The 23,724-nt window shown below is 54.6% G+C and overlaps 1 protein-coding gene across 5 annotated transcripts in view; it reads right to left on the minus strand.

The window, feature by feature from the left end:
* Positions 1-2,629: 2,629 nt before the first annotated feature.
* The window catches only part of UBASH3A (ubiquitin associated and SH3 domain containing A), a 39,515-nt gene continuing 18,420 nt past the window's right edge, over positions 2,630-23,724 (minus strand). The window contains exons 7-14 of one of the 5 annotated variants that reach the window (XM_040483850.1): positions 21,487-21,613; positions 17,076-17,175; positions 14,078-14,200; positions 12,336-12,428; positions 9,748-9,892; positions 8,915-9,021; positions 6,260-6,366; positions 2,630-3,168 (exon numbers count right to left, since the gene is read on the minus strand). In XM_040483850.1, the coding sequence (XP_040339784.1) occupies positions 3,031-3,168; positions 6,260-6,366; positions 8,915-9,021; positions 9,748-9,892; positions 12,336-12,428; positions 14,078-14,200; positions 17,076-17,175; positions 21,487-21,613 (940 nt within the window). In that variant the 3' untranslated portion in view covers positions 2,630-3,030. Of the gene's footprint in view, positions 3,169-6,259; positions 7,429-8,447; positions 8,620-8,914; positions 9,022-9,747; positions 9,893-12,335; positions 12,429-14,077; positions 14,201-17,075; positions 17,176-21,486; positions 21,614-23,724 lie in introns of those variants that run through there. The other 4 variants (XM_040483849.1, XM_040483853.1, XM_040483851.1 and 1 more) reach the window with 4 other exon arrangements.

Raw genomic sequence — 23,724 nt, forward strand, 5'->3', positions numbered from 1 at the left:
CGATGGCTGTTTCTTCTCGGGTAACACGGGGGAGGGTGTTTGCCAGGGGACGGTGGCCCCGGGCCTGTCACCACACACGTGTGTCTCTGAGGTACCAGGTGCCCCATCAGACCAGGCTCAGGCTCCTATCCTTTGCTGCTGTTTCTCCCCCCCCCCCCCCCGCTTTCATCTTCAAAACAGCCCGTGGTGGGGCAGAGGGGAGCTTTGGTGACTGTGCACAAATTATTCGCCACATCAGGGCAGGCAGCAGACGCGCAGGGAGCTCTTTCCGGGTGTGTTTTTTCCAGCTCACAGCTGAGGAAACCAGAGATGACTTGGGTGGCCCAGGCGGTGGGGGGCGCCGCGGTAACAGGGCAAGCATTTCCAGAGGACGTCAGCAGGGGTCAGTCTAGGCTCACAAACGCAGGGGTGCTGGACAGACCCTCCGAGAGCTTAGGGGATCGTTCTGGGTTTCCGGGCTCCTTGCTCGTGGAACTGAAAACTGGCACCAACTGACGATGAACTTCCATTCCCGCCCTCCTGCCGGGCGGCTCTGTTCTCAGGGTCCCATGCTTATGATGAGCCTCGTTCTGGAAGCCAAAAGTGACAGAACTGGGCTTTCCTGTGATTGTGTCAGAACGAGGGGCTAGCGGGGACCAGAATTCTAGAATAGAAAGAAAATGGCATTTCTTGCTATTTTTGTTATAGGTTTTTTGTTTAATGTTTATTTTTGAAAGAGAGAGAGAGAGAGAGAGAGAGAATGAATGCGTGAGCAGAGGAGGGGCAGAGAGAGAGAGGGAGACACAGAATCTGAAGCAGGCTCCAGGCTCTGAGCTGTCAGCACAGACCCCGACACGGGGCTCGAACCCACAAACTGTGAGATCGTGACCTGGGCTGAAGTCAGATGCTTTAGCCAACTGAGCCACCCAGGTGCCCCACGTTTCTTGCACTTTGGCCTTGGAATCTGAGATTCAAACCCATCTGTCCGTCCCTCGCCCCACCCCACCAGCAGCCCAGCAAGGAGGAGGGTCAGGGGCTTGTGACCCAGAAGCCTCCCTCCCGAAAGGGTAAATCCAGACACCTTGGGACCGCCCCAAAGAAAGGGCCACTATTTAAATGCCATTTGCTTGATTTGTAAGGTTTTTAATCATCATCATGATTAGTAGTGTCCGGGTGGCACCAGGGGGTATCCGGGAGAGAAAACAAGGAAATACTTCTTCCCAGTCACATACTTGCTGCAGAGAAAGGGGCGGCCGTCCGGGTGCTCGGAGGCAGGACGGACCCGTAGGAGGTGCCCCAGGGCACCCATTGGCTTTCTGGTCAGTTCCTGTTGGGACGTGTGCAGGGTTGTTTCCCGGAGACTGTGTTGTCGACCAGATATGGGAGCCGCCCGTGAGCCGGCTGCCCTCTGCTCTCTCTTCTGTGTCAACCTTAAACTGCTTTATGTTTGGAGACAGAAAAATGATGTCACGAGTAAGTAAAACAAGGGACAGGCACTTTTGTCTTCCTCTCCACAGTTAGACTCCAAAGCCTGTGTGTGTCCCTTGGGACGTGGCGCTCCCTGTGCGGGTTCCGGGGTCCACGCTGGGTTCACCCTCTCTGCTCCTCAAGAGCTCCACGGACTGTGTGGCCCCAGCCTTGCCCGGGAGACAGCAGGGGAGAGCTGGGGATGGGGCGGGTACTTCCCTGAGAAAGGCCAGGCACGGGTCAGCAACGGTCCCCCACGGTCCCCCATCGCGACAATGAAATGTCAGAACTGGGGCACGGTGGGAGAGCAGGGAGTCCAGTCGGGCTCACCGCACCGTGGTGGGATTTTGTCTGGGGCACTGAGTGCGCTGGCGGTGGGGTCCGCTGTGACCAGTGGGGGGTGGGGGGAGAGGACACCATGGGAGAGACTCCCATCGGCCACCTGGACCAGCTGCTTTGGAGTCAGAGGCACCCCTGGATTTGCAGCATCCTGGCAGGTGTCCCCGTGCCGGTGGGTGTTCCTGTGAGTCCGTGTGCGCCCCCCCCCCCCCCCCCCCCCCCCGCCACTTGGCCAAAAGGGAGAAAAGGAGAAGCTGGGGCAGGCCTGCACGAGGGAAGCGCGTCTCCTCCTCATACCGGGGCCCCCGTACAAGCAGCCCCATGCGTGGCGTGTGGGGGGTGACGACTGTCCCCAAAGACATCCACATCCCAATCCCAGACCTGCGGCTGTGTCCCTTACAGGGCAAAAGGGACCATGCAGATGGGATTAAGCTGCAGGTCTTGCGGCAGAAGGTCGTCCCGGACTGTCGGGAGGACCCTCCATAACTGCAAGAGACCTTACCGCAGGGGGCTGGGGGTGTGAGGGTGTGAGGAGGTACAAGCAGAGGGCAGGGACAGACCTAAGACGCTCCGTGTGCGGATGGAGGCGGAGAGGGCAGGGGTCTCTGCAGCCGGGAAAGGCCAGGAGACGGACCCCCCCACAGCCTCTGGGGGCCACGGAGTCCGCTGACCTGTCTTAGGAATCCTGACCTGCAGAGCCGGAACGGGACTGATTTGCGTGTGTGTGTTCAAAAGTGCGTGTTGTCCCTGACCGCCGCTCCGTGGTGACTTACTGTGCGGCGATAGAACCGGTACCCGGGGAGCGGGCATTGTGAGCTGCGGGGCCCTGATTTCCAGCCGGTGGGTGGTTTCTGGTGAGATTTTATTGCATATTACGCCCCCTTTGGGTCTGTGTAGACATAGCCCAAAGAGGGTTGAAACAGAACTGGGAGAATGACGGGAAACCCACGAGCCACAGTGGGCAGGTCCTTCTGTCCATTGTGGTGGGTCACGGTGACCCGCTTCCCTCCGGGCCACGCGGCATGTCCACACCTTACAGGGTCTGAGCTCGCAGGACAGAGGTCCACCTGCGGCGGCTACGAAGGTGGCGGCAGGTGGCTGAACGTCCTGGGACGTGAAAGTGCGTCTTGTGCTTCTACAAATCACACTGAGGGGGCGTCGGACCCCCTCAAACGCCGGCGTCGCCCAGCCCCGCCGAGAGCTGGGCCTCCTCGGCACGAGCCGCGCAGAGCACGAGCGAGTCTCTTAGCTGCCTGGGATCCAGTTCCTCCAGTTGAATGCGGAGTTCGAGCCGTGGGTCAGCGTCTTCACGGGAGGGTTCACCAACTCCCACTTCCCTTCCTCTTTATTTTCTTCGCAGAAGCACATACCCAGAGAAGGAATCTAGGACAGAGTTTTCAATCACTTGTTAATATCTTGTAGGAGGTCGATCGATTTTATAGTCGCTCTAGACCCAACAGACAGGCCCTGCTGGGCCGGGGAGGTGGGCACGATGGGCTCTCGCTGGCACCGCTGCCTGAAACATGATGCTGGTGCCTCACACAGCCGTCCCCAGCAGGGCCGTGCCCCTCGCTCCCACGGACCAGGGCGATGTCTGTGGACCAGCAATAAGCTGGTGGCACTGGGGGTGCTGTTGGCATCTAACGGGCAGAGGCCAAGGATGCTGCTGATATCTACGGTGCCCAGGACACCCTGCGGCACAGAAGTACCCTGCCCGAGGCTCAACGGTGCCCAGGCTACAGCTTGAAGAGTGACTTACATTCTCAAAGTTGGCATCGCAAAAAGATATAGGCGTTTTCAGAGCCCAGGAAAAAACCACAAAGTGAGACTTTAGACCTTAATCCCTTCATCTGTAAAATGAACGTGTTTGTGGAAATCTTTGTTTTTAAGGCTTTGTTGTTGTTGTTGTCGTTTGCATGTTTTGCTTTCCTGTTTTTCTTCTCTTTTGATGTCTGGAAATTTCTTGGTGAGACAAAATTTGCAGAAATTCCAACATGCGGTGGGGGTCCACGTGGATGATGGCGCTGACTCAGGATGACTCTCTCCTACTTAGAGAGACTGTGCATGTGTGTGTGTGTGTGTGTGTGTGCATGCACGTACATGTATGCACATGTGTACACGCGTGTGCATGCATATGTGCATGTACACACATGTGCATGTACCTGTGTGTACACCTGTGTGCACTTGTGTCTGTGAGTGTATGTGTGTGCATGTGCACATGTGCGTATGCATGTGTATATATGTGTGTGTGCATGCACACATGTACATGTGTACCCCTGCGTGCATGTGTGTGCATGCGTGCACATGTATGCATGCATGTATTTATGTGTGCAATGTACACACGTGTGCACGCATGCGCGCATGTGCACATGCGTGCACGTACACATGTATGTGCATACACATATATGTGTGCACATGTGTACGTGTGTACCTGTGTGCATGTACCTGTGTGTGTACACCTGTGTGCATCTGTGTCTGTGAGTGTATGTGTGTGCATGCACACATGTGTGCATGCATGTGTATATATGTGTGCATGTGCACGTATACATGTACATGTGTACCCCTGTGTGCATGTGCCTGTGTATGTGTGTGCACGTGTACACCAGTGTGCATGTGTGTGTGTATGTATGTGTGTGCATGCACACATGTGTGCGCATGCGCATGTGTATGTGTGCACCTGTGTGCATGCATGTGTGCATGCATGTGTATGCACGTGTGCCTGTACAAGTGCACACATGTGTGTATGCATGTGCACACATGTATGTATGTGTACACACATATGTGTATGCATCTCTGTGCATGCACATGTACACCAGTGTGGTTGTGTGTGTATGCGTGTGACTGTATGTGTGTGCATGTGCGTGTGTGTGTACATGGGGAGGCAGCGTGATGGGGTGGGCAAGGGGAAGGTCGTGAACAATCTGTTTCCGTCTGCCCTCGATTTGAAGGCCCGTGGCTCCACAGAGCCCCTTGGTAAATTTCTGCTGTGTGCAGGCGAGTGCAGCTTATTTGGGGATGGGGTGGGGTGGGCACCAAAGTGTCAGGATAAAAATGTCAGAGGAATTTGGAAGTTCAAGGCTGGCCAAGGGTCGGGGCAGTGGGTGGGAATGGGGCTGCAAAGACTAATAGGGCTTTGGAACAGCCTCCACATGCAACGGTCAGCAGCTGGCATGTGCGGTGGCCATCGTGGGGGTGACCTGGAGCCCCAGGAGAGGGGGGAGGGGCGCGGGAGCAGGAGCGGGCAGCACGGGAGCACAGGGGAGGTGGACAGGGGCTAGAGCAACAGACGGGGAGCAGGTGCGCGGGGGCCGACCAGGAAAACCCCAGAAAAGTGCATCCTCACCCAGTGTGGCCTCGAGCCCTGCACTCGGAGAGTGGTAGTCGGTGGCCCAGGACCCCTAAGGGCTCGGGAACATCTGGGTCACAGTTGGGAAAGCCCACCTCGGGGGCACTCTGAGGGGCTTCCACTCAGGTCCAGAGGAAAGTGAATGGGAAGAGAGAGGGTGCACGCAGGTATCGCTCTCTGACTCGCCCCCCGTGAGGGAGGACCCGGCTTTCTCTGGCAGGCAGGGCGGGGCTCCGAAAGCCGGGAACTTTGCGTAGGCACAGAGCCCTTGTGGGCCGGGCAGGGCACGGGGCTGCCCCTCTGCAAACAAGCTGGGGCTGGTCGTGGTCCTGTGACGATTTTGCACGAAGGAACCAGCTCAGGGGCCCATCACCCATCCCAAGTGTCGTTTATGCCACTGTACTCCTGGCCTCAAGGTCACTGGCCGATTAGTTTGATAAAAAGGCCAAGGACAGTGGGCAAGTCTGGCCCTGAGTAGATTTTCGGTGCGGGAGCAGGGGGTGTGTCTGAGCCCCCAGTTTGCCTGCCTCGAGTCATTTCATTGGGTGACGGTCAACAGGTCGGTGCAGACCACTCACTACCCTTCTCTACACATCCGTCACCTGTTAGCTTTTCTTGTGAGTGTTTGCAGAGCCCCAGCCCGGCCCCGGACACGCCGGCCGTCACCGCAAGTGCTTGTGTGTTCCATGGTGGGCTGACTCCAAAGGCGAAGGGTGGGGGTTCCTTTCTGTCCTCGAGCCCCCCACCCCCTGACCCTGGGTCCCCAGAGCAAGCCAGCCCCGCAGTTGTCCTTTGTCCTTGTATCCACATGACTTACTACTCACTGGACCATCTGGTCCACTACAGGGACTGCCTGTTTCTTATTTTTCATATTATCTGGGCAGCAAATGGCCAAAGTTGCCATAATGATGATAAAGATGACAAACCGCTCCCATCAGCCCCCCACCCAGGACCGCCCTTTGTGTAAGAGCAGGTGCGCACATTCTCAGGACACAGGGTGGGTGGGGTGGGGGGGCGTCCCTGCTGCCCTGGGTTGTCTGGACGCCTGCTTTCATTCTGAGAGGGGAGCGTGATGACCCCGTGTGCTTGACTTCACGGCCCGAAGGGGAGGAAGGGGCAGGCACATACCTTTCTCATGAGCTGGGCGAAGTCTCCGCTGTCGCGGGGAGGCAGCCCAAGGAGTGGGCGGGTGCAGGAGTCCAGCGCTGAGCCGTGGCCCACGATCAGGATGACGCCTACTGTACAGAAAGGGACACCTCGGAGTCAGAGCAGGCACGGAGAGCGCCTTCTAGTAGAACGAGAGTCCCCAAAGTCATCGGGTGGAATCACCCCCGGGGTACACAAAGCCTTGAGAGATCCTGGGTCGGAAGCGGTGCGGCAGGTAACCCCGAGTTGCGGGTACCCCATGCGTGTGCACGGTCCCTGCTGTATCACGTCCTCGTGCACCTTCTGGGGGTGGCCGCGCCTGTCGGGAGCTTTGGGGATGAGACTGCGCTGTGACCTGAGGGACCACCTCTTGCGGGATGTGATGGCTGCCTCCAAGGCTGGGTCCCTCAGCTTGAAAGGCATCAGCCACCAGGAGCCTGCTGATGCCTCCCGCTTCAATAACGACACCCCGAGTCCACGGGTGGAGCGAGTCTTCTGCTGGCGGGCGTGACTGCCACGGGGACCAGTCACAGCTGGGGGGAGCTGGCGGGTCCTGGTGGGTCCACAAGGTGCTGTAGCTGGCCCCACAGGATCCACCTGGAGGAGGCAGTCGGGTGGAGAGCTTCCCCTGAAGGTTCTGGCCGACACAGAACAATTCATTCTTGCTGCTTCCTGACACTGAATTCTCCAGCGTAACTGAAGCCCTGATGTACTATTTCCTGTTAATTCCACTCTCACATCTCTGGCCTCCGAAGTCACGGTGCGGTGGCAGCCGGGATGCTGCCTGGGAGGCAGACGCACGGCTTCGACTCTGGGTCTGTGCTCTCGGTGCTCGGGTGACGTGGGCACGTAGGCTTCAGTCCTCTGGGCTGCAGAGTCATGGGGTGTGCGTGGAGGTGACGCCAGGCTGTGCAGGACGGTGACCAGTTCACAGATAACGTCTGCCCGGGGACCGGTGGGGTCGGCTCTTACGCTCCAGCCCACCTGGAGTTTTTACTCCTCCTCTGCCGCTGGCCACACCTGTCACGCTCCCGCCTGCCTCATGCTGTCCCCTCTCCGGCACCGCTCACCTTCCAAATCCGACTTGTCCTGTCCCTCAAGCATTGCATCCTGACAGCCTCAGCCACATGGGGACGGATGGGCTGTGTTCCCTGCGGTGAGCGTCACAAGACAGTGTTCAGAGGGGTTGGAGCTGATTGAGCAGATCCCCATCCCTGTTCCGGAAGGCCTCACCCCTGTAACGGGGGGAGTGTCCTCGGAAGGGCAGAGCATCCTGTGGACACTGAAATTCAGCTCAGGACGGAGGCTCGAACTGGAGCAACTGGACAGCGGTGGCCTGAGGACGGGCCCCCGTTGTACAGCGAAAGGCTCTCACGTCACTGTCTGTCCTGAGGCCCTCTGTCGCAGTAACTGTGCGTAACAGGAGTTTGAGAATCAACCAAATGCCACTAAGGTGTGGCTTCTGGAAGCACGTTCCCCAGGGTGCCAACCGGTCAAAATGGGCCATTTGTAAAGCAGCCTCGTGGCCGGCTGTGTTTGGGGGAGCTGGGCGCGGCAAGGTTTGGGTCTCTTCCTACAGGATGTGAGGGAGCGCGTCCCCCTGGCGCGTTGGGACTGTCCGGGGAGTCCAGGTGCTCAGCTCTTCCCTGAGAGCAGAGATGGTCTTCCCTCGTCAGCAGACATCTTTGCCTGAGTCTGTGGGATGAGGGACGAAGGATAACCAGGTGGGGAAGCGGGTCTGGTGGTCTCTCACTGCCTCGGAGACTCTTCCTCGTGTTATTCAAAACTCCTAATACTCTGGATGTCATGTCTTTCCCCAACAATCTCCAAACTCTTTGAGGGCAGAGCGCGTGCCTTCTTCGCTTGGATTTTCCCCACGACGTTTTATTTGGTCTCTGACACGTCGCTGATGCTCAGCGTGCTAACTTAAAATTCTAAAGGGTTACGTGTCAACTTTTACCACGGATGTTTTCAAATATCCCCCCAGTAGGCCCACAGGTGGGTCTAATGCATCCCGGAGCCGCAATGGCGTGCCATTGGCACATCGCGCACCATCCGTGAGCTACACCGCCCCTCCCCCACTACCCCCACCGTCCCACCATTCCACAGACTATACCTCAGTCTGCCCCTTCACGTGACCACTTCCCACCCTGCCACGCCCAGCCTGCCACCGTCACACCTAACAGCATTCACACGGTTTCTCAGGCATGTCCACATTCAGACTCCACACTCAAATTCTGTATTCAGGTTTCTCTAACGGTCTCAACTGTCTACATGTACAGATGTTTTGTTCGAATGTGACCTGACATCTGGTTCGCGTTCCATTCTTAGTCTCTTGTTTCCTAGGAAGCGGACACGAGCGGTTTGTGTTGACCCTGCCATCCTGGATCCCATCGGCTCTCGGTGACAGAATCGGGACCCCCCCCCCCCGGGTGGTGACAGGTATGTGGCCACGCGCCCGGTGACTGCAGAGGCTTCCGTGTGACACTGCTGTTGGCTGGGGAGGGGGCGGACGAGGTTGGGGCTTTCCTAAACTCTAAGAATTGGCCAGTTTCCACCCCAGAGGTTAAGACCCCACCTCCCCGGGGGGCTGCCCATCCCCAGGGCCGGGGGCTGGGGGACGCGGGAGGCCCTTACCGTCCCGTGGGCGGATGCTGGTGATCCATCCGACGCTCACCGCACACCTGTTCACATACTCGTCATAGCTCTCGGCCGGCATGAGGGAGGCGAGGGGAAACGCAGGCCTGGAGGAGGAGACGGGGGTGGCTGCCGCGCCGGCCTGCTGGCCGTGTGGTCAGCGGGAGAAGGAGAAGCCCTTCTGGGAGGGCGGGGTTCTAGGTCCACGTGACAGTTCAGTGTGGGCCCCAAGCAGGCCGAGGGCCGACGTTCGATCTCTCTAGCAAGTACGCTCACTGAACCCCAGGAGGGTTTGTGACGGCAAAGAGTGGGCTGTGGTAGAGAAGGACAAACCGTGTCTCCTGGACCACACCCTGGCCGGGCTCCCGGAGCCCGCGTCTCACGAGGCCGACCGTGGGCTTCCGTGTCCAACCGTGTAGAGTAGGTTTTAGCGAGACTCCTGCTGACACAGGGAGCCGGAACCCCCACCCTTGGTGTCTGCTCCTCCTCGAATCCTGAGCAAACCCTGCCTCCCCCGTCACCCGCAGGTGATGCCTGCGCACGCTCTCTCTGGCCTGCCTCGGCGAGGCTACTGCTGTGGCGGTGCATGGAGAATTGCCCCCCCACCCCCCACCGCCCCATCCCTCAGTAGCGTCCCACCTCTGCCCTGCTCCTTCACTAAAATCCCTCACTTGTCCCCATTATGTTCAGAGCAGGGTCCAGTCCTGGTCCCTGGTCACACCCCCAGTGCAGTGGTCCCCCAAATATAGTCTTTAGTGCTGTCGTGAATGTTTCTTCTTGAGCAGGAGCTACGAAGGTGCCCCACCCCGGCAGAAAGGGAGGGAGTGACCCACCTGTAATCCATGCTGACGTTGAAACCTGCCTCCTGAAGCTCGTCCAGGGTCATGAGGGTTGGGGTGGTTTTGCCAGACTCCCATTTTGTCCATTCAAAGATGCCGGGTTCCACTCTTATCTTAATTGTTTTCTCCAGTTTGAGCTCTGGATCCAACGGAATACAAGCGTTTGTAATCCTCAGTGTCCAGATTGGTTTTATGTGAGTCTCTTAAACAATACTTTTTTTAAAAAAATGTGGATTTTTTTTCCCTTGGCAAATATTGTTCTGGGATTACTTACAGCTGTGCTATTTCTTTTTTTTTTTTTAAGTTTATTTATTTATTTTGAAAGGGAGAGAGAGAGAGGCAGAGAGCGGGAGAGAGAGAACCCCAAGCAGGCTCCGAGCTGTCAGCGCAGAGCATGACTTGGGACTCGAACTTATAAACCATGAGATCATGACCTGAGCTGAAATCGAGAGTTGGACAGTTGGCCAACGGAGCCACCCAGGTGCCCCTGCTATGCTATTTCTAAGACAGAACCCACAGATGGTTGAAAGGCATCTGAGGAGGGGTGACAGAGTCTGCCCGGCCTGCGAGATGCCACTATCAGTGAGCTCACCCTGATGGTCCCATATATCTCTACAGCCAGACTAGCACTGGGCCTCATCATTGATCAAGAGTGAGAGCACACCATGTCGACGAACCCGGCGATCCATGGAAAAGACTCGGCCAATCGAGGAGCACACTGGTCACCACTGAGGCGCCATCTTGACAGACACCCAGATTGAGAAGGTGAAGGGTGAAGGGAGCTGTCTCTTGGAACACCCAGACTTCTCCCAGCTACCCTTCCCGAGAATTTCATACCTCGACCAAGAGAACACCTATAGCATAAGGCCATCTCTTTGAGTGGGGGAAAAAGGGCCTGAATGCTTTTATTTGAAATGGAGAAAATGTCATTAAGCTCCAATGCTGGAAATAAATCAGTTCCCCAAACGTATTCCAGGTCCACGGAACAAGTTCCTTTGCCAAAGCACATTTACGAAAGGGAGTTACACGGTCTAACCAGGCTCCTGAGTTCCCTCCAGCCTGTGGAGGGCCCGTGTGTCCAGTGGGAACAGTTGGAGAGGTTCCCAAATGGTCTTGGCCACTCCTTCTGCGGAGCCATCTTGCGGCCACTTTGTTCTGTGGGTCACATTTTGGGAAATGGTCCATCTGGACAGTCACTGACATGACAGTGAAACTAAGGGTAGCATGTAAGCCTTTCAGATGTCAGTCTGAAAACAGGTCTGTCCTGTTCCAGGACCTGTGAAGAAGGTCGAGCGCCCTGATTTTCCTGAACGACCCAGAATTTATACACTTGGACTTTAAACAGCATCGTGATAATAAAAGAGGATGTTCTGCATATAGACCAAAAGTCCACGAGACATCGTATTAGAGACGTTGACGTTATCATCACCGGAGAACATTTCTGAGAACTTTGTACTTCACGTGTCGAGCCCACCCGTCATTTGCTCCAGCTCTCCACCTGGTCCTCCACGTCTGCCCCTGCAGGAAAGCCCCAGGCCCTGTGGTGGCTGGGTCTCCATGTAAAGTCAGTACTCAGTGACCACCCTCTATCTCTCTGATAGACATGTCGTGCCTCCCGTGCACCCCAAACCTCCAGAAGTCCTTCCCTTTCTCACTTCCAGCTGGTGGCCTGACCCCCACTGTCTCTAAGAAAGTAGAGGCAAGCCCCCTCCCCCACATTAGCACACCTGCTGTGTCTGTGTCCACGTCTTCTGCCCTCTGTCCCATCACTGTGGAGCTTTGGCCTGTGCTCCTGCACTGCTGACTACATCATGTCCACTGCCCCCCGCCCCCTCCCTCCAAGAGGGCAGGGCAGGGCTCCAGCAGCAGACGAAGAACCAAGGCCCCCAGAACAGGCTGCAACTTCTCTGGCAGGAACTTTCTTTTTCCTGCGGGCAGAAGCTGCTAAAGGTGGTCTGGGGGCTTCCTAAGGGACATCAGCCTTCAGTGGTGCTGGACAGCTCCCAGCAGCCGCTCCTCTCGCCCTGGCAAGAGTCATGAGCTTGGCCCTCAGAAGGGACCACAGCTGTTCCCAGCTCTGTGGGCTTTTGAAACCCCTCCTCGGATGCTGTTTTGAAAGCCACATGGCAGGGGCACCTGGGGGCTCTGTCAGTTAAGCGTCCAACTTCGGCTCAGGTCATGATCCCACGGTTCGTGGGATCAAACCCCATGTGGGGCTCTCTGCAGTGACAGTGCAGAGCCTGCTTGGGATCCTCTCTCTCTCCTTTTCTCTCTGCCCCTCCTCTGCTCTCTCTCTCTCTCTCTCTCTCTCTTTTTAAACATATGTTAGATACAAGCAGATGCAGGTGGACAGTGTGATGACAGGCTCCTGCCACTCGATTAGAATCCTGGCATTCCAGAAATGTTGAGGGGCTCAGTGTCTGCTAACAGCTCTCGGAGGACTGGTCCAAAACTGTCTTGCGACTTCTGTGGCCATTCATTGCCACTCATCCGATTCTTACCCCCGTTCCCTTCCCTCCCCCCTTTGGAGAATAACCATGAGGTCAGGGCCACCTGCGATGCTCACTGCAGCTCTTACCGACCTTCCAGGATGTGTTTGGCTGTCTGCACACAGCGGAGGGCTGGGGAGGTGAAGACGGAGGTGATTCTGATGCCGCTGTCCAGCAGTGCTTCTCCTGGAAAACAGCAGGTGCAAAAACCCCTCTTCAAAATTGTAACCTCCCATGGGGAGGACTCTGAGGGCTGGCTCGCTACCTGAGGTAGGCAGGATCTTAATGGCCCCGAGATTTCCAGCCCCTGGTGCACCCACCCGTAAGGTCCCCGTGAGTGTGGCTGGAGGCTGTGAATGTGGGAGTGTTGTGTCCTACGGCAGAAGCGAGATAATTGCGGGTAAGCCTGACCCATCCGGGCGAGCCCGTTAAAAGCAGAGATTTATCTCTGGCTGTCACAGAAAAAAAGTCAGAGAGTCCAAGGTATGCGGATTCCGTATGCAAGATATTCCCTACTGCAGGCTTCGGAGATGGAGGGGGCCACGTGGCAAGGAGCGTGGGAGCTGAGAAAAGAAAGCCCTTTGGTGATGGCCAGCAAGGGAACCAGGACTTCAGTCCTGCGACCACAGGGAACCGAATTCCCCCAACAGTCTTTTGGGGGAAACTGCAACTGCTTCCAAGAGGCTCCGGATGGGAGCTCAGCCCTGCTGACAGTTGGAGTTCAGGCTGTGAGATCCTGAGCAGAGAGGGACAAGCCCAGAGCTCACATTTCCTCTCACAAAATTAGAGGGCCTGGCCCCTGGGAAAGAAGGGGACCTTTTTAGGAAATGCACGGTGCCAAGCTGGCAAGGCTGTAGGGGAGGCTGTCACGGGCTGGATCGTACCCCCCAAATTCATCTGCGGGGGTCCTCATGCTCCGTTCCTCAGAGTGTGACCTTCTTTGGGCACGGTGTCTTTACAATGGCAGTCAGGTGACGATGCGGTCACTGGGGGTGGGGGTGGGGGGCTCCGGTTCAATCTGACCGGCGTCCTTCTCAAAGGGGGGAGTTTGGACACAGCCATGATGGGCACAGAGGGAGGCGAGGAGGCAACGGAGGCGACGTGAAGACCCAGGGAGAAGGCGGCGTCTATAAGTCCAGAGGAGGGGCCTGGAGCAGCCGCCCTCATGGCCTCGGGAGGAACTCAGACGCCTGGCTTCCAGAACCGCAAGAGAACAAACACATTTCTGCTGATGGAGCCACTCCACCTGTGGCACCTCATCAGGGCGTCCCCGGAAATGAGTGCAGAGGTCAAAAACTGCCCGCACGGACACCCCTTCAGAGACCGTGAGCACCTTCCGGTAACCAGCAGTGTGCAAGCCCACACACCTCCCTCATTTCTTGATTCGGGTCTTTTCATTCATAAAATGAAGACCAGATGAACCCGTTGGCTTTTTTGGCTCCAAAAAGTCAACCGTGTGGGACCAGAACCCCAGACATAAAGCATAAGCCCAGACTGACAGATTCTGAAGTAAAATCAGAGAGGATATGTTCTTTAAAAAACAAATTTTTTTAGTGTTCATTGCTTTTTCCTCCCCTCTCTTGTATCTTTCATTCCTTCCGACCCCCCCCCCCCCAACTATCCATCCTGGGTCAAACCCCTCTACCTGCACTTACTAGCTGTGTGGCCTTGTGCAACTTCCTTAACCTCTGTGTGCCTGAGCCGCTTCCTCATCAGAATGGGGTTAATGCTGACGCGGACCTCCGCGGGCATGTGGCAAGGGCTCAGTATGCATTAGTGATCATCATTGCTGTGATTAATGTTACTATTTCTACCAGAATGGTCCCCAAACATACCTGCCATGCGGGACTGGAAAACTCCACACGATGATAGTGGAGGATCATTTTCAAAGTCTTTGATTCCATTGCTCCTTCTGGGCAGACTGCAAGGGAAGTTCAGGTCTGGCCGGTAGTATTTCCCTGAAGCATAAATAGTCACCAGGCGTTCAGGTCCACCGACTGAGTGCAGGTTTGGAACCCCCAAGATCACGACCCACATCGGAAGCAAGGTTATCATTTAAATTGTTGTCGTCTGTGTTTTTTCTTTTTTTTTTTTTTATTTTTTTAATGTTTATTTATCTTTGAGAGATAGAGACAGAGACAGAGTACAAGTGGGGGAGAGGTAGAGAGAGGGACACAGAATCCAAAGTAGGCTCCAGGCTCTGAGCTGTCAGCACAGAGCCCGATGCGGGGCTCGAACTCACGAGCTGTGAGATCATGACCTGAGCTGAATTCAGACGCTTCACCGACTGAGCCACCCAGGCTCCCCTCATCTGTGTTTTTTCTTAAAGGTGCTCTGCGATGTGGAGTCAACCATGACACATCTCTTCAAATGCACAGGACACAGGTGTCAACCCCAGAAACCTGGAGACCCTCTGTGTCCCCTGAGGTCTCCTCAAGAAGATTCACTCATACAATCTTCTTGATTAAGAAAGGAATGTCTCCATTACTGACTGAGCTAAACTTGATAGACATCTCAAGTTGGCATTAATTACGGAAGGGAAATTCTACCCATCCCTGCAGCTGACAGTGTGTTACATTGTCCCCGGGGACAGAGTGCACGTGGCCAGAATGCTCCTTCAGTCGATTGCTGGAAATCAGGTGGATCCGTGGGGTCTCCCCTCAACCCTCCAACCAGAGGCTGCAAAACGCTTACCCTGACTTTGACCTTGAGCTCTATGATCTGACAATCCCACGTGCAAATCCTGGGACCACCAGTTACTAGTTGTATGATTAGAGTCAACTGACTTACTCTCCCTCATTAGTGAAAGGGAGAAATGATAGAACTGTTACAACGAATCAGTGTGGTAATGCCCGGATCCCAACGCCTGGCTCAGGGGAGGTGGTCGATAAGTGGTAAGCTCAACCTCATATTGAATTATTGATTACCCCTACAGAGGACACTATGCCACACCAGGCCCTCACGTCCTCCCAAGCAACCCCAAACTTCCCAGCTGCTGGTAGTTTCTAGCAGCCCAGCCTCCTTTCCTGAGACCTGCTGCACATCCTGGGGTGGACCCCGTCACTAACCCTGCCCGAGCACACCAGCCCAGCCCTCCACATGGCCTCCTAGCCCTTCACAAACACAAAGAGGCAGCTTGCTACTTTGAATGCCTTGCTTTCATGCATGACTTTCCTGGGAGCTCCCTCCTTGGCATTTCCATTGGCAGAGACTTTGTTTGAAGAAAGGCTTTCATTAAATGCCAAAACATATCTTGTGTTTTCTGGGGAAAGTCGTATTTGTTTTCTTCCCAGAGAAGGTCCCTTGATGGTATTGTTAACCTGTTCCACGTAAGTCTTTTGTCCTCGTTGACGCTTTATCTGTGAGAAGCAGAGAGCGGAGCTCAGAAGAGGATAAGGATTGGAGCAAAGTTAGGGTCTGATGGTGTAGAGCCTCACAGAGGGAGGGGGGTCAACTGGCTAGCACCACTGAGAAATGAAGGGCCATATGAGGGCCAGAAGTGAGCAGAAACGAGGAGGAAATCTGGGGTCCAAGGAGAGTCTGGCAGCACCCCCTGAATACCCCATTGTAATTGATTAAACAATGTAATACACAAAGTTTGGACAAATTAGACTGTCAGTATTCACATTATCAAGGCCTGCTCGGCCTGTGGAAAGAGCCACCAGGAGCCTCCTTCCAGCTGGGACTATCCGGTGTCTTTCCCCTGTAGATGGCTCAGTCTTTTGTCAATATTCTTCCTCTTTCCATGATGTCCAATGAACGTCCTTGGCGCTGGTTGTTTTGTGTCGGTTCTCACACCGCCACGGCCACACGCACACTGACGTGGTGTGCGATTTCAATCTGTGGTTTCAATAATTGTTGTATTACAGGGAAGTTTCTTCTCATTGCACGTCTGAATGTCAATTTGTCCTCACAGCCACGTGTCATCCTGTTGTCTCTTTCCTGAGCCTTTGCGTCTGTGATTGATCTTGTTTTATAGAGACAAGCATAGCATCACTTCCGTAGGGTCTTGTAGATATGTTTGGCCATGACGTAATCCGTTCAGAATTTTCCTGGTGCATGCTGGTCATCTGCCAGTGGTTTTCCCTACTCATTTCCCCCTTTTCTTATCCTGCTGGGCTCCCACAGGAATTCCAAAAGAGCTTAGCTAGACCAGTTACTGTGAATGGATTTTATCACTCTGTTCATTCAGTATCTTCAGTTGTACAATTATTTGTGGCTTAGATGTTGTGGCATGCTGGGATTTCCGTTCAGGGATCTGCATTGGTATAGATGCATATCGTTGTGGGTGGGTATAAGCACTGTCCTTCGTTCCTGGTATCCAGTGGGGTGAACTTGGGATAAGCAAGACACACGTTCAAAATATGTCCATCGGTTGAGTTGCACAGCTAAACATTGCAGGGAAGCGACCACAGCAGCGAAGATTATCTCAGAGAGATAGAGCAATGAGACTGAGATAGGGTTGTGCCAGCAGCTGAGGGTTCAGAGACCGCAGGTCACAGTGACACAGTGTCAACTCAATGCTGTACTCGCTAACCAACTTGCCGTGTGTGCATCCAGAATAAAGACGACTGTCCATGGGTCACACCAGCTGATTGCTTACTGTTGATAGCCATTCCCCCATCTTCCACAAAGCATTTGAGGTAAGATACTTACAGACAGTGTGCACGCATAGAATATCTCTGGAGAAAGGTATAGCACGTACCCCTCCCACATATACTATCACCCTGAAGAACGGTGCCACAGGGGACCCAGCTCAGGAAACGGAGAAGTGATGTCATTTGTTAGATCTATATACTTTCTGGGGCTAGATCCTGCCAGGATGGTACCTACCATCAGGAGTGGAACACTGCTGCAGCCACGACTTCCCGAAGATTTGATCCACTCTCTCCCCGTGGCGCACCACCAACACACTCTTCCTCGCTATTGTGGCCTGAGATGGTGGAGGAAAGACATGGGCAATTTAACACCCCCATTCTTAGACTTACTCAATGGGCACCTCCCCTCGTCATCCCACAGGTAGCCTAGAAACAGAGTCTCATCCTTCCTTGCTCAGGGACTGTAGCCCATTTCGCCAAAGTCATTGCAATGAAAGAAGGTTGGGAATTGAAGGTGGGAATCTCTTTAATTTCTGGCCACTTTCTGTTTCCTGGGCATTATGACATTATAAAGGGAAAGCAAACCCACAGGAATAACCTATGCCATACATCGCACATCAACTTGTCTACCTTTCTGTTTCTTCTAGGTCCTTACCCCATGTCCCTCCAGACTGCTCTCATGGAACACCACAGGCTGGGGGCTATTAGCTACAGATCCTTATTTCCTATAGTTCTGAAGGCTGGAAATCTGAGATCGGGGTGGATGCAACGGTATAAGGGCACTAATCCCATCATGAAGGCCCCACCTCCCCTCACCTAATCGAGTCCCAGAGGCCCCACCTTCTAATGCTAGTACATTGGCAGTTAGGATTTCAACATACAAATTTTGGGGGGACGCAAACATTCAGACAAGAGTATCGCTCCATAGTGACTTCTTAGGACATTATCTATATCCATACATATATATTATCATATAATAGATACTGTGTATTTTCCCTGCATGTAGATACTGCTGTCAGCATCCCTGGGGCCTAGCATACTGGGAGCATGCATGTCAGAGACTAGGACACAAGCTTCAGTTCACAGATTCCCCACCTAGGGACCTTGGATCTCATTGGGACCAAGGGAGAAACATAGAAAGATGAGTCATAGAAGAAGATGAGAGGCAGAGGTGGCAAGTCCTACCACAGCAGGAGGGCTGGGGGGACTTCCGGTAGGACATGGAACTTGGTCATGCCTGGAGCCAAGGTCACCGGGGATGGTGGGCCAAGGTCACTGGGGATGAATGGGCCAAAGTCACCAGGATGGACTGGCCAAGCTCACCAGGGATGGTCAGAATGAGAAGGGCACTGGGCAGGCAGCTGTAGCTGGTGGTCAGCTTGTCTTTGCCCAGTTCCTTTTTCGCAGATGGACCCTTTCCTCCTGCTTCCCATCTTTGGCCTCATAGCAGTTTGAGGCTGGGCTTAGAGGTGAGAAGGAAGGAGCTGATATTGTGTGTTTTTGCTGCAGAGTGGAGTAAGGAAGGGAGGTGGCGAGACATGGCCCTCCTCAGCATGGAGCCCCATCACCAATCCCCAGGCCCGCTCTGATTTCTCCCAAATGCTAGAACGGAAAACGCAGATCCCTTGGACACCCAGCACCCTGGAGAGACGACACATCTGTACCCCAGGCAATGCTACTGGCCGTTCCCTTTCAGATTTGATTCTTCAAACAGAGTCTGCACCAGAGGGTCTGCACCATCTGCCTCCTTTCTCAGCACTTCTCTGAGTTTGTCGGCAGGGTCAAGTGGCACCATGTGTTGGGACGTGCTGAGAAGGAGGTGGCGGGCAAACACCACGTGCCTCATGGTGTTCTTGGGGCCAGTACCACGGACAGCTCCTGACAGACCCTCGTCCCTCGTGAAGTCCACAGCCACGCACAGTCTCCAGCGGCTTAACCCGCTGGCCATTCCTGGCCAGTTTGGCTGCCTTCTGATGTGTGCATGAAATGTGTTGCTTGTGAGCCCGTGGAACATTCCAAGTCTCCATGCACAGGTTCTCAGGGCCTCGGGGCCCATGCTCCAAAGTGGACATATGGTCAAAGCAAAGCCAATATTATGATGGTCTCTTAATACAGGGTGCAGACGTTTGGTTCTGGAGGCAAACACCCACCTTCTCGGGTAGAGCACCAAAGGGAAGTTGGTCTTGTCTTCCACTTGTGAAGTATGGTTGACGCCTATTTCCACCAGGATGCCCTTCCCCAGGAGGATGAACATTAAAATGTCTCATCCCTGCCCCCTGTCTGCAGGCAGATTGCAGGACACACAGGGCTCCCAGCCTTAGTCTGCTTACCGAGTCTCCAAGTACTGTTGATCGCTTTGGGCTGGGGTTTTGAGTTTGGAGCATCTTCTTCCCTGGGTTTTTAAATTTGGAGCATTTGAAATTTGAAATGCAGAGCTTTGCAACAGGTGTATCAAGAAAAAGCGCAGGGTCCACGGGGAGTGGAATGACCTTGCTTTTGGGGTCCAGGGGATACCAGGGCCGTGTCGCCTCTTTAGACACGAGGTCCCCGGGTGGAGGTTAAGCGTTGCTGCTGTAACAACGCATCACCGCCTGGAGGCTGAGAGCAAACACAGGGCTGAGACCCTGTGTTCCTTCAGGGTCTGGAGGCTAGAATTCCGAAGTCACCGTATCAGCAGAGCCGTGCTCCCTCTGAGGCTCTAGGGGGTGATCCTTCCTGGCTTTCTCAGCTCCGGGGCCCCAGCAATCCCTGGATTTGGCTGAGACACTTCGGTCTCTGTCCCGATACTCAACACAGCCTCCTCCTCTGTGTATCTGCGTGCTCTTTTCTTTCCTGTGGGTCAGATCCCCTGTTTCTCCCCCTCCTAGTGGCTGCTGTGATTAGATTTAGGCCCCCCCCCCCCCCCAGGACACTCCCCATCAAGACCCTTAGCTCAGCCCCGTACGCAAAGACGCTTCCTCCTTATAAGAGACCATTTGCAGGTTCCAGGGATTAGCTCCCCATATCTTCGGGGCCATTCTTCAGTCTACTGACGTCCATTCACCAAAGCTGATGCCACTGTATTCTTTCCTTACCATGTGGAGGGGGGACCTCAGACCGGGTGAGGAGCATTCGGCTCGCAGGGAAACGTCTGTCGGGCTTTTGCCCATTTAGAGCCGCGGCAAGTTCAGACACAGGCCAATCTGTGGGCCGACCCTCCCGTTCCAGCTTCTCCCGCCCTCCATCTGGAAAGGGGGGCACGGCCTCAGGGAGCCCCACCCCAGTCCATACCCTCTCTCTTGCAGCCTACCAAGGGGGGCAAGTCCCGCCTCCACTGTGCCTTCCGGAGTCTGGGCAGTCTGGGTAAAGGAGCCCTGGTTTTGTCTGTCTCTGGCTCCCAGCCAGTGGCCGCTCTGCTCGGGGCCGCTCTGGAACTGGAGATCCATCTACAGGGGACGATCTGTGGCCTCCCCAGTGCCCAGCGTCCTGTGCTCAGCTCTCATCTGGACCAAGCCCACCTCAGCCTGGAGGCAGCCTCTGAGGGGCTGGTGGCTTCTTGGGGAAGGAGGGCGAGTTTGGATTTAGGGTGATTCGATCAAGAGTCCCGATGAGGGTCTTCATTGGGTCATTCGGTGATTCATCCAATGAGACTTACAAACCAGGCCCTGAGCCAGGTGCTGAGGACACAGGGACAAGCCAGACAGCACAGGCCTGCTCTCTGCGCAGGAACAGACTCTCAGCACTGAGGGCCTGGCCTGCGGCGGGCACCTTGTTTCCCGTAATCCTCCAGAACAACCAAGTTCAGGGGCGCTTATGTGCCTGAGTGGCCCCCGCAAGCTTCCTCCCCTCCATAAGTCTCAGTCTTCCCATCTGTAAAATGAGGACTGACATATCCCACGCTGGCTGGAGGTGGCCGGGATGAAGTCCTCGCGCAGTGTGGGGGCACAGGTGGCGGGGCGTGGAGGAATCACTTTGGAGACTCCTCGGGTCAGAGAGGCATCCCCACTGAAGTGGGAAGTGGTCAAGGGCTGGTTGCACGTGCTGGCCTGCCCCCTGGGGCTTCCTGGGAAAGGAACCGGAGGGCCAGCCTGCCCACCGCCCTGACGGCGTCGGGGACACCATGTCAGTTGTGTGCTTTGGAGGAGGGGCTGCCTGCTCCGAGGAGGTCCTGCGGGCAGCCTTCACCCATGCACGTACGCCTTGCGGGTGGCAGGGCCTCTGTGCCCTTGCTGTGCCCCAACGCCTGGCCCTGCGGCCTCTGGCCCTCACGATTACCGAGCACCAGCATCGTCTCTCCCAGTGCAGACTTGGAAGCTCAGAACCTCCAACTTTTGGGGCTCTGGGGGAGGTGGCTTCTTCAGGGCCACACAACTTGCTGATGAGATCGTTGGTATTAGAGTCCAGGATTCTGGGGAAGGCTGTGTCCCTGCGTTTTCCCTGCTTTATGTCCTGGCATCATTACTGACAGAATGACAGACACATGCTTTGTGTTCTTGCAATGCCCAGCAGGCTGCCGTGAGGGGCCTGCAGCCCGGCTCACGGCTATGGGGCGTCCATCCCTCTGCCCCCCGGGCCTGTAGCCGTACCCGAGGGCCTGAGTCTCCCAGGGAGTTGACATAAAGTGTGGTTTCCCTTCGTTCACCTTGTAAAGCAGGGAATCCTGTCACCTGTAAAGCCTGGATGCTGCTAACGTCCCTCGGCGTCTGTGGAGGGTGCGGTTCTCCGTTTCGCCTGCTGCTGGCCTCCCTGTCCTTTCTGGAGACCAGGTCCATGGCCAGGCTGAAGGTGTACGTCCTGTGGAGGAAGAAACGAGGGTGCTCTTGTCATGAAGGCATTGGGAAGCAACCTGCCCGCATCTGGTCACGCGTGTGTGTGGGAATGCTCACGACAAGATGGGCAGGTAAGGTCATTGTCGAGGACACAACACAATGGTGTGTTCAAGGAGCTCAGTGCTCAGCGCATAACAAATCCCGAGTAAATCCTGGTTGTCCGTCATCACTGTCGCCACCGGTTATGGGCTGAGCCGTGTCTCCTTGACATTTGGAGTCCTGACCCCCAGTACCTCAGAGCGTGACTTTATTGGAAACGGGGTCTTTATAGAGGTAATTACGGTAAAATGTGGTCAGCAGTGTGGCCCGATTCTATATTACAAGAAGAGACCAGGAGGTACAGAGAAACACACGGACGCTGGCACAGAGGAAAGACCATAAAGAAGCACCGGGAAGGTGGCCGTCTACACGCCAAAGAGAGGGGCCTCTGGAGGAACCAGGCCTGCCGACACCCTGATCCTGGACTTGCAGCCTGTGACCCTGACAGAATAGATGCGGGTGGTTTCCGCCCCCGGGTCTGTTGTGCGGTAGGGTGGTCCAGGCAACCCAGTGCCACGTCCTCGTAGATTCACCTTCTGAAATAGCCAACGGTGGGAAGATAGGTGTGGCTGGGATATAAGAATGAATAAGCAGTGAAGAGACACATTAAGATCTAGGGAAACACGGAGGAAAGGGGTGGGACGCAGGGAAGAAATCGCTACCTGTCCGACCAACCAAGAGAGATGCTGTGAGGTGGGCACGCCTCCAGGTGGCCTGGGAAGGACGGAGGGGAAAAGTCACAGCTAAATAGAGTGGTGTGAGCTCCTCAACATGAGAGGGGCCATGCAGGTGCCCCAAGTGAGTGTGTCTGGAAGGAACAGGGAGAGCGGCCAGAGGAGGACAGAGAAAGGCATCTACCTGCTCCACGAGCAAGAAACTGGCCAAGTTCCCTACGGGAAATTCATTTTATCAAAGGAGAAATCATGTTTATAAATTCTATGTTGAAATAGTCTCCGGTCGGGGCACCTGGGTGGCTTAGTCAGTTGAGCCTCTGACTTGATTTCGGCTCGGGTCACGATCTCATGGTTTGTGAGCTCAAGCCCTGTGTCGGGCTCTGTGCTGACAGCGTGGAGTCTGCATGGGATTCTGTCTCTCTCTTTCTCTCTTTGCCCCTCCTGTGTGCATGCTCTCTCTCTCTCCAAATAAAAGTAACAAACTTAAAAAAAATAAATATAAAAATAATCTATAGTCAACAACCAAATAACCCAACTAAAAATGGGCAGAAGACCCGAACAGACATGTCTCCAAAGAAGACGTTCAGGCGGCCAACAGACACATGAGAAGATGCTCATCATCACTCATCATCAGGCAAATGCAAATCAAAACCACAGTGGGCTATCACCTCACACCTGTCAGACTGGCTAAAATTAACAACCCAAGAAACAGCAGGTCTTGGCGAGGACGTGGAGAAAGGGGAGCCCTCGTGCACCGTTGGTGGGAATGCAAACTGGTGCAGCCGCTCTGGAAAACAGTACGGAAGTTCTTCGGAAGGTTAAAAATAGAATTACCCATCGATCCAGTAATTGTGCTACTGGGTATTTACCCCCCAAACACAAAACACGAATTCAAAGGGATACGTGCACCCCTATGTTTATAGCAGCATTATCTGCAGTAGCCAAATTACGGAGAGAGCCCAAGTGTCCACCAGCTGATGAATGGATAAAGAAGATGTGGTATATAGATACAATGGAGTATTACTCAGCCATCAAAAAGAATGAAATCTTGCCATTTGCAACAGCGTGGATGGAGCTGGAGGGTATTATGCTGAGTGAAATCAATCAGTCAGAGAAAGCCAAATATCGTATGACCTCACTCATGTGGAATTTGGGAAACGAAACAAATGAGCAAAGGGGGAAAAAAGAGAGAGAGAGAGAGAGACAAATCAAGAAACAGACTCAACTGCAGAGAGCAAACTGATGGTCACTAGAGGGGAGGTGGGTGGGGGATGGGTTAATAGGTGATGGGGATCAAAGAGTATACTTATGAAATTAATTAATTAATTTAATTAAAAAAACCTACAATCTGAGTGCAGAAGAG

This window comes from Herpailurus yagouaroundi, unplaced genomic scaffold, assembly GCF_014898765.1.
Source record: "Herpailurus yagouaroundi ecotype Mexico unplaced genomic scaffold, PumYag 162, whole genome shotgun sequence".
NCBI classification, from domain to species: Eukaryota; Metazoa; Chordata; class Mammalia; order Carnivora; family Felidae; genus Herpailurus; species Herpailurus yagouaroundi.